Below are 10,727 nucleotides of genomic sequence, written 5' to 3' on the forward strand. Positions count from 1 at the left end.
TGTCCTTAAATGAAATATCCCTTAGTGGAATATAGATTTGTCTTTAAACTAAGCAATGCAATATGATTGTGTTTGAGAGTTTAGCTAGGAATTTTTATCATCAATAATTAAATCCCTAACTACTTGTATAACAAACTAACTATTTTGTCCATAGAATATAACAAATAAACAAACTAAACTATAATATAGAGAGGAACAAAATTTCACATACGACACAATATATTCTTAATTTATAACATTATGCTAATCATTTGACCATATGCTTTTATAATACAAGTAATACTAATAACATGAAGCTAAATGATAGCGCTCAAGTCATGAAGACCACTGCACTTAAATAAAAGAAAAATAATGGTTGAAACAACTCCCTCAAGGTTCTTTACATATACATATATATATTATGAGTATCATTTTCCTTATATATATATATATATATCACTAGAAATAAAGATAAGAAGAAAGCTTAGGCTTAATAATAGCTTCAAGTAGTAGCTTTTTGAAGTTAGTAAGCCTAAAAGTTTCCTTCATGTTCAAGTCCATCTCTATCATGTTATTTGGCAAGCTCCATGAAAACCCATGCACTAAATTTGCCAAACATGATTGAACCACCTTTAGAGCAAGAGTGTAACCAGGACAGATCCTTCTTCCAATCGCAAATGGCAATAACTCAAAGTGATGTCCTACCACATCAATATCCTTACCAATGAACCTTTCTGGGAAAAACATATTAGGGTTCTCCCATATTGTGGGATCTCTGCCAATAGCCTATACATTGACAATCAATTGGGTGCCTTTTGGGATGTCATAACCTACAACTTTGGAATCATCAATGGCTAACTTTGGAGGTAGTAAGGGTGCTGCAGGGTGTAACCTCATTGTTTCTTTGACAATGTCTACAATATAAGTTGGCTATGTCTTTCTCTTCCACCCATCTGTCTCTTCCAATCACTCTATCTAACTCCTATGTAGCCTTCTTTAAGGTTTTTGGGTTTTTCAAGAGCTCAGTCATTGCCCATTCTATAGTTATTACAGAGGTATCGATTCCAGCTATTAAAAGGTCTTGAGGAATATAAAAATATAAAGCATGTTATTAGTATTGGCTAAGGGGGAAATTATAAGTGTTTGGGTGGGTGGCTATATATTGGATTACAAAAATATTCCATTTCATTGATAGATACTGAATAGTCTGATTGAATTTTATAATTCAAATTTAATGGTTTTTAAATTATAAATATATTTAAATCATTAAAATTTGATCAAAAATATTCAAAATTGCATAGGTGTGAAATAGAAAGAAATATCATCAAGACTCATTTTTTATATCTAAACATTTGATTTTAATTTTTATGGTAAAAAAGGATATAATAATAAATAACTTAAAAAAATATTATTTTAATTTAGGAAAAAAATAACTTTGGATCCCTGCACTTTGCTTGTGTTTTGCTATTGGTCCCTATACTTTTTTTAAATATTTTAGGTCGTTACACTTTAATTTTTTGGTGTTTTAGGTTCCTCTAAAATCCTTACACTTAGCTTTATTTATGGAGGGACCTAAAATGCTGAAAAACAAAACGTGTAGGGATCTAGAACACCTAAAAAAAGCTGTAGGGACTAATAACAAAACACAAACAAAGTGTAGAGACTTAAAGTTATGTTTTTCCTTTAATTTATATAATAGTTGTTACCTTTATTCAACCTCACTAGTAATTTTATTATAAGGGTTAATGAGCAAATAAGACCCTAAACTCTTACTCGAAATCACTATGGACTCTAAACTCTTAAAATATGCAAAATAAATCCTAAACTTTTAAATTCATAGCAAAAAAAACTTTGATCGTTAATTTTTTTAACACCGTTACTGTCCACACGGGTGCTATAATAGTTAGAGTTAAATTCATAGGAAAATAAGCCTTGAGCAGTACTTGCATGGACAGTAATGGTGTTAAAAAGTTAACAGTTAGGGTTTATTTTGCTATGAATTTAAAAGTTTAAGGTTTGTTTTGCATATTTTAAGAGTTGAGGGTTTAGGATGATTTTCGAGCAATAGTTCAAGGTATTATTTGCTCATTAACCCTTATTAAAATAAAAATAATATTTTTATATGAATATTTATATATTCTTAAATTTGAAAAGTTTAATTATAAACAAACATTACTTCATGTTAATTATATATATATATATATATATATTCCCTCTGTTAAAAAATATAAAATATTTTTAACTAAATTTTATCCCCACTAAAGTAGTTACTTACTTTTAAACTAACCCTATCTTTTCATATCTACGTCTATTAAACACCCTACAATAAATATAAATTCATTATCAATAGGAATACTTTTGAAAAAAGGCAATGATTACATCTCGAAAGACTAAAAATAACTTACATTTTTAAACATTTAACTCCTAAAAAAATGCCTTACATTTTTTAACAGAAGGAGTATATATATATATGTAATTATGAATTGATATGATTTGTATTATCAATATAATTTTCCTAGTATAAGTGTTTATCAAATTTTCATATTTCAGTACCATAAAAAAGGTTAAATGCAAAGTCCTATACTTGATGGTTATATGTGAAAAATGACAAATAAAAAGGAAAAAAATATTTGACAGTCAAAACAACTGTCAAATATTCAAATACATATTTGACAGTTACAGTTATTACCAAATAATTGTTATATATATATATATATATATATTTTTTTAATAGAATATATATATATATATATATATTTGATGCTTATTTACTAATAACATCAAATACATAATTGATATATTTGATAGTTATTGTGTAACAAGCATCAAATAATTAATAATTTTATTATTATCTAAAAAATATAATTATGTGATGCTTGTTTGGAAATAACTATCAAATATATCAATTATATATTTCACTATTATTAGTAAACAAGTGTCAAGCCTTAATTGTTTTAAATTTGACTTTTAATGGTCATTTTTTCTCCAATCAGACTCGTCATTTCTCTATTTTCTCATTGGAAATAGCTTTGAAAACTTCATTTCGTCCTTAGAATCTCCATTTCGAACCTAAACAACCTTGATTTGGTGGGTTTTGTTCTTTGTTTAGCCATGGGTCTTTGTGTTTTTTGTTCTCCATTGTGTCTTATGTCAATTGGCCATGGGTTGAATCTTCTTTTCTTCTTTCTCGTGGGGTTCTTCTCTCAGTAAGTTTCCTTTTCCTCTTCCTTCTCTTATATCATCCTCAATTGATATATGTAGAATGGGTTGCAAGTAGGCTCTTGAAAGTTGAATTTTTACTCTTGCAGTTTACAAATGGGTGTAGGTTGTGTGTGATTTTGATTTATAGTGCTTTTGGATGTTTTGATTTTTATTTTCTTTGTTAATTCATCTTGTTTATATTTAAATGAATTGGAATAACTAGATTGTTGTTTGGCTGAGTATACTTGAAATTTTAACTTCTAATGGGTGCTTTTCAATGTTGTAATTCTGAATATATATTATTGTGGTTGCTTTTGAGTGTTATGCTTGATTTGGTTATAAATTAAGTTAAATTATAAATTGCAAGAATAAAATTTAGAATCAAGAAAGGGCATATGGCTTAGGAAACACTTATTTTTAAGTTGTTTCTGCTATTGATTATTTTTTTTAAATATACAAAACATTTGTTAATTTGTTACATCAAGTTTCCCTTCCCACTAGTGAAGTTGTTCTTCCTTAACCAATATATAAAGAGACTTGTTTAGGTCTTTTGAAGCATAGTCTAGAAATGGCTTTCGTTGTACCTAACAAGAATTTCATGCTTCATCAATGTTAACCTCAGTTCAATCGTGTATTTATAGAGTACTCATTGATTAAGTGCCACACTTATAAGAAGAGAGATACAAAGTTGCAAATTTCCGTCTTTGACTTTCCATTATATATTGTAAAAAGCTAGGGCATCTTATAGATTAGTTTCCTACTCATCCACCTAGATCTAATCAAAGTAAGCACTCAACACTATCTAGTTCTTCATCCCAACCTGCTCTATCTAACATTATGCTATTGCCAACATAACTTTTAAACCTATTCTAAGATTCTCCACTTTGCTGACCTTGAGGCTATGCTTCAAAGACTTCTTTTTAGAATTTCTAAACCTCCAAGTGCTTTTGCCAGTCCCTTAGATACCTTTTCTTGGTTCTTTAATGCCATGTGTTGTAAAATCACAAGACTAGCTAAGAAAAAAAAATTTCTCTTCAATATCCCCTAATTCCATTATTCAACCTATATATACTGTTAATAAATTTAAAATGCCTATTAGTCATAGTAATAATGCTTTCTTACATTATCCTTATGATACTTATTTTATTCTTTCCATTAGCTTTAACCTCCTTTTTATTGAGCAACTTGTTGACCTTGGTTGTGATGTGTTTGTTGGATTATTAGATAGGCTAGATCATCGAGACTGGGCATAAAGTTGGGTGTATGTTTAAACTCATCTCTTTGCATATTCTTGAAGTTACCTCTTTCAGATTATAGGCTCCTTATACCTTCAAACCCCTAAAACCTGTGGCATTATGGCCTTTCTCATCCCTCATCTAATAAAATGAATTTTGTAATTTCTAGTTGTTATCTTTGACTCTTAGTGATAAAATCTTGAATCTATTGTCAAACTACAAAACATCTTGCTTTTCCCTTCAATAAAAGTGACTCCCTTTCTAATTTACTTTTATGGTACTCCTCTAGATTATGTGATGTTAAAAGTCTTTTGTTGAAACTATTTATTCTTCTCCCACCTCATGACTACTAAATTGAAAGCTTGTATCATGTTTATTTTTTCCTTGGATGTGAATCTAATCATAAGGATTATCAATGTTAGGATCCTCTCCCTTATTGAATTAAAATTTCTCATCATGTTTTTTGGGAACATGTCATGTTTTTTTCTCTTCCTCACTTCTCTTCTATTCCCCTTACATCATCTACTTCCTTTACAAATCCCCATATTGATCTATTTCCTACTGACTCAAGAACATATTAGACTAATGAGTCACCAGCACGTTTGATGGTACACCTCCTTCAATGATCATGCTCTTGCTTCTACTCTTAATGATACTCCTACACAAGACAATCTTTTTGAGCCTTTTCTTTCTGTGTCCACCAAATCTACTAGTGTAAGAAATCCTTTTGCTTACCTTAATTATTACCATTGTTTTTCTATCATCCTTTTAGTTTCAGGACCTTTAATCTTACAATGAAGCCTCTTGTTTGCAATAAACAATGCAAGTTGTATTGCAAGCTTTAGGAAAAATGGGACTTGATTAATCTTCATTTTGTTAAGACTCTAGTTGGATGTATGTTGGTTTATAAAAATAAAACTCACTCTAATGGCTATTTAGATGTCTTCAAGGCTGATTTGGTGGCAAAGTTAATAGTCAAGAGTATGGCATCAATTATTAAGAAACTTTTTTTCTCATGTTGCTAGTCTTACTTTTGTTTGTATCCTTCTTGCCATTATTGTGGTTAAGCAATGAAATCTTCATCAAATGGATGTTAAACATATTTTTATCAATACTTTACATGAAACCTCCTCCTAGCTACTTTCGTCCACCAAATAAAGTCTATCACCTTCATTGATCTTTATTTGGTCTCAAGCAAGCTCCTTTTACTTGGTTTGTTAAATTTAGCTCCACTTTCAATCAAATTGGGTTCTTATATAGTCCTACATACACTCTTTGTTCAAAGAATTGATCATGGGATTGTTTTGTTGCTTCTTTATGTTGATGGCATAATCACTATAGGTGATGATTCAATAGGGATCCATGAACTTAAGGATTTTTTTAGAGAACAATTTGAAATGAAGGATCTTGGAAATTTAAGCTACTTTGTGGATGATGGTATTTCTCTTTCTCAAGTTAAATATGTATTTTATTTGATGTCCTGAGCTCATCTTTTTAATGATGGGATTGAGACTACTCCTATTGAACTCGATGCTTAATTCACCCTATTGATGGTATATTGTTAGAAAATCCTACAAGCTACTGCAAATAAGTTGGATGGGAGCCTAATCTATCTCACAATAACTTGTCTAGATTACCTAAGCTCTTCATATTCTCAACCAGTTTATGTCAGCACAACTATTATGTAGCAATTCTTTTCATCATTTGGTTTATTAAGAATATACTTTGTATTGTGGCCTTTACTTTACTGCCAGTTTCTCTCTAGTTCTACATGCCTACTTTGATGCTGGTTGGGGAGTTGACTATATTGATGAGCATCGGTATGGTCTACTCCTATTTTTTGCATCTTTCTCGATGACTCTCTTATTTCATGAAGGGGTAAGAAATAGACATTATCTTCTTGTTACAATACAGAATTTGAGTATCATGCACTAGTAGCACTACTGCTAAAATACGCTAGCTTTACTAGTTATTACTTACTAAACATGGAAGCTCCAGAAACCTCCTCTATTGATCTCTATTGTGATAGTTTGAATGTCATAAATATTGCTCACAATAATGCACCAATGAGAAGACTATGTACATTGAAATTGATTGTCATTTCACTCAACAACATGTTCTTCACAGCACCATCAAATTAAACTAGCCCTCATCTTGTTTGCTCAGTAGCCTGCTAACTTGTTCACCCAAGTCTCCTAATTTGGGCCATTTCCAAATCTTAGTAAACAAACTCAAGATTCTTTCTCTTCCCCCATCTTGAGTTTGATGGAGGGTGTTAATTATAATTATAAATTGATAAGAATTGTATTATTTGGGATAATTTTTCTAGTATAAGTGTTGACCAAATTAAAGCTTCCTATCTTGTATTTCCTTCATTGTAATTATACTAAAATAATCATGTATTTATTAGGATAGCTCTTCCCCTTTGTATATATATACTCTTATATTTTGAATGAATGAAGATAGCAAGGTTTATACTCAAATTTGCCTCTTGTTCTCTTCCCTTTTGTATTTTCTATGATGCTATCTCCCAAGTATATATTGTACAGATATTGCACAAAATCTCAAAAAGTTTTGGATTTGGAATTCATTCTAACAACCCTTATAATCCATAATGAGGTTTATGATTTTATTGAACAATATAAAGTTTTTTTAACCAACATTAAACAATATAAAATTTAAAAATTTAATATAATAAAACAAATCAACAATCACAAAAATTTTTAGACAATATAAAGTAAATTAGCAATGTTTCTTATTTCTTTTTATAGAATATATTGATGAGTAATAATGGGTGCAATAACTTATTGATTGCCTTAAGCCCTTCAGCACAAATGTTAATTAGATTGTAAACTAGCAACCAGATACAAATTAGAGACGAGGGAAAGGGGAGAAAAAACCTTCAGAGTCATAGTATCATTATCGTGTAGGATAAAAATGTAAAATGTAATTACATGTTAGAATTTCCAAGTGTAAAAAGATTTCAATCGATGTAGGAATTAAACATAAACAAGAGAGAAAAGCAACACCTGAATGGAGCCTTTCAATCAAAACAAAAAACAAGAAACAAAAGCCATACCTATATCGACAGAGCTAATCTCATGCTCATTAACTATTTGGTATAAATGAATAAAGGAGAAAGAAGCAAACCCATTATTAATAAATACATATACATATACCTGAGTTAATGCCTTGACAGTGTGCCTTTGAAGTTTGACCTCAAAAGTGGAATCTTCCGCAAGCTGCAAAAGCACATCCATCATGTCTCTGGCCACATAATTTTCAACCCTTTTTCTTTTCTCTTCGTGCTCATCCAACACATGCTCTAGAAACCTATCAAACTTCATGCTAAAATCTTTCATTCTCTTCATATAACCTTGCAAGTCCAAGAAATTGATCCAAGGGATTAGATCCCCAATATTCACAAAGGTATTCAGCAAGGAAAACTCATCCAAAAGTTTTCTAAACTGTCCCTGTCGCGCCCGGATCGTGATCTCCCCGAAAAGGAAGGATCGATAAACGTAGGAGTCGCCACTAAAATTTAAAAGGATAATTTTGGAAACCTTTTTAAAAATAAAATGGTCTATAATAACCAGAATAGGGTTCGGGAGTCGGTTGTGCATAGGGAAGATATTAGGCACCCCACAACACCCGTTCATAAGAACGGTTACCCTAAGTTGATTGTGTAAATTAATTGGCCTTTTAATAATATCTTAGTTGTTCTTTATTGCACATGAAAAATAAAGGTAAGAAATAAAAGAAAATAAATTATTTATTTACATGGAAGGACTTGACCTAGGATTAAAACCTAGGGCCTACGTATCCTGTGATGGGGATCAAAGTCCACGTAGTTCGAATGTTATTATTTAGGTTTTTTAATTTTTTTTATTAATTTATTTAATGAAGAGAAGGTTATTTTGTGTTACATAATTATATTTATTTTTAAATAAAAAAAATTTGACATAAGGAAGTACCTTTGGATAAAAGGAAAATAACCAGTATCGAAACTTGCGGTGATTTAGTATCACTTACAATTTGTTGGTTGACACTCTAAATGCACACGGTGATTTAATATCACTCATGGCAAACCTTAAAGGAAATTTCAAGGTGAATCTGCTATAAAATAATTTAACTTTGAAACTTTAAATATAAAATTAGATACTTGTGATGACTTAGTGTCATTCATGGTATCTCATTTAATATTTTTAGGAATCCACGGTGATTTAATATCACTCTTGGGGTAACCTAAAATATGCTAAAAATTTTATTATTTTATTATTTTAATAATGCATAAGAGAGGAAAATTTAACAAATATTGGAACTTACAATGATTTAGTATCACTCGCAGTCCACTAGTTGATGCTTCTATATGTACACGATAATTTAGTATTACTTATGACAAATCTTAAAGAAATTTTCAAAGTGAATTTTTTATAGAATAATTTAATTTTAGAATTCTAAATATAAAATTTGATACCTGCGACGACTTAGTGTCATTCACAATTTTTTTCTTTTGATATTTTTTAAGAATTCAAGGTGATTTAGTATTGTTCACAATACATCGAATACCCATAGTGATTTAGTATCACTCATGGATCTTTCTCTGTTTTAAAGGTTTAGAAAAATGCATTATCATTGAGACTCATTTCTCTTCTTTTCTTTTTAAGAAAATAAAAGTGAATGATTATCTAGTCTAAAATAAGGATTGATACAAATAAATTAATGCCAAACTCATTCTACCACATAATAAATTATCATCAAATAATCACCTTGACAGCCCACACACCACATGCCTAAGCAGAATCGAACAGCCATACTAAGACCAATCACAATGATATCAATTACTACGAGTACAAGAACGCACAGGTAAAAGAAAAGCAAGCCAAAAGGAAATTATGAGTGATATCAATTGAAGGAATGAGAAACGCATTACGCACAGGGAGAATTGACCAAATTGGAGCATGAAATCACCGAGAGCATTGGCTTACCTAAGCAAACGTTTTGATCAATTCCTAAATGCTTGCACTGGAAGGATAATGAATTTTGAGTGTCAATTTCTTCCCTTTCTTTCGTCCCCCTCTCCAATCTCTTCTCTACCTTTTTATAGGTGCTAATTAGGGTTCTCTTATTTAATAAGAGGATTAAACAAAAAAGGCAATTTTTATTTTGAATCTTTTTTTTTTATTATTTGAGATTGTAGATTAATTAAAAACAAATTTCGGTCAAGGCACAATTTTCTCAAATCAGATTTCAAATATTCTAAATTTCCATTTTTAAAAAAAGTCAACTTTAATAGGATCATAATTAAGGGGATTTGGGGTAAAAAAAAATTATTGTTATTATTATCACAAAAGCCCTTCCTTTTTTTATTCCTTTATTTGATTTATCATGTTTTTATTAAGTTCTAATTTACACTTGAAAGCCCGGGCAAAATACAGTATTTACACTCCCCAACTCACAACTCCACTTCCAACTCTTCTCCACATACTTCTTCCCCAATGCCATGCGACTTATGTTATTTAGGCTTAAAGTATAAAGGTAATCTTTAAGTAATATGGTTGTTCCTGAAGAAGTAAAAAGTTTTTTCAAAATACTCTTCATCTCTTCCTTTCTGATATACTCGTAGGATTCTAAGCTTTTGTGAGAGAACAATTTTGTGTTGCATATCTTGCGAGCTTGGCGCCAGTGTGGGCCATAGGGGGCCCAAAGAATACTAGAGTAATTGTAGGCTGTGTACTTGCCGGCAGATGTTTGTGGTCGTGATGAGAAGGTGAAGCCGTGAGTTTTGAGGAAGGCTTTAGCAACGTCAGAGGAGGAGGCAACTACGATGTCTTTGAAGCCTAACTTGAGATGCATGATGGGTCCATATTTTTTGGATAGCGCATGAAAGGCGAGGTGAGGAACAGCACCTATGAGATTGAGGTTTCCGATGATTGGCCGCGGTTTTGGTCCCGGTGGCCGGTTATTTCGGTGGTGGAAGAGGCGTTGGAGGAGGAGGAGGAGGAAAATTGCCATCATTGCCATCTGTTGGTGGGGTTTTTGATGGAGGTTGAGAAAGGCATTTTATAAACAATAGACTCAGTGGGAAGCAAAGAATGGTTAGGGGTATTTTTTTTTTTGGGGGGGTAACATATGTGTAGAAAAATACATAATTGGAAAAATAATTTTCATGATTTAAAGAATTAACAAATGTTTATTTATAAGATTTTTAAAAGGAAATCATGATAGGTTAAATATGTATCACTTACTAATTTAAAAGACAGAAAATCATTTAACTTTTCATTATGATTTTAATTCCACCGTAAGGATTTT

The 10,727-nt window shown here is 30.9% G+C and overlaps 1 protein-coding gene across 1 annotated transcript; it reads right to left on the minus strand.

Moving 5' to 3' along the window:
* Positions 1 to 438: 438 nt before the first annotated feature.
* LOC129317551 (trimethyltridecatetraene synthase-like) lies at positions 439 to 10,439 on the minus strand. The gene is made up of 3 exons (XM_054961863.1): positions 9,904 to 10,439; positions 7,595 to 7,949; positions 439 to 765 (listed from the first exon to the last, which is right to left on the minus strand). Exons 1-3 carry the CDS (start codon positions 10,437 to 10,439, stop codon positions 439 to 441), a joined length of 1,218 nt encoding a protein of 405 aa, XP_054817838.1.
* Between the last annotated feature and the right edge of the window lie 288 nt (positions 10,440 to 10,727).

This window comes from Prosopis cineraria, unplaced genomic scaffold (assembly GCF_029017545.1).
Source record: "Prosopis cineraria cultivar Desert tree isolate PC_DT_omini unplaced genomic scaffold, ASM2901754v1 PC8, whole genome shotgun sequence".
In the NCBI taxonomy this organism is placed as follows: Eukaryota; Viridiplantae; Streptophyta; class Magnoliopsida; order Fabales; family Fabaceae; genus Prosopis; species Prosopis cineraria.

Bases quoted from the DNA above. Each gene is read 5' to 3' on its own strand.
- LOC129317551 (XM_054961863.1), bottom strand. From the start codon at position 10,439: ATGGCAATGATGGCAATTTTCCTCCTCCTCCTCCTCCAACGCCTCTTC. The intron at 7,950-9,903 runs GTATGTGGAGAA...TTTAAATTTTAG, and splicing joins CGCATGGCATTGGGGAAGAA to TGGCGACTCCTACGTTTATC. The intron at 766-7,594 runs GTATATGTATAT...GTCAATGTATAG, and splicing joins CTGTCAAGGCATTAACTCAG to GCTATTGGCAGAGATCCCAC.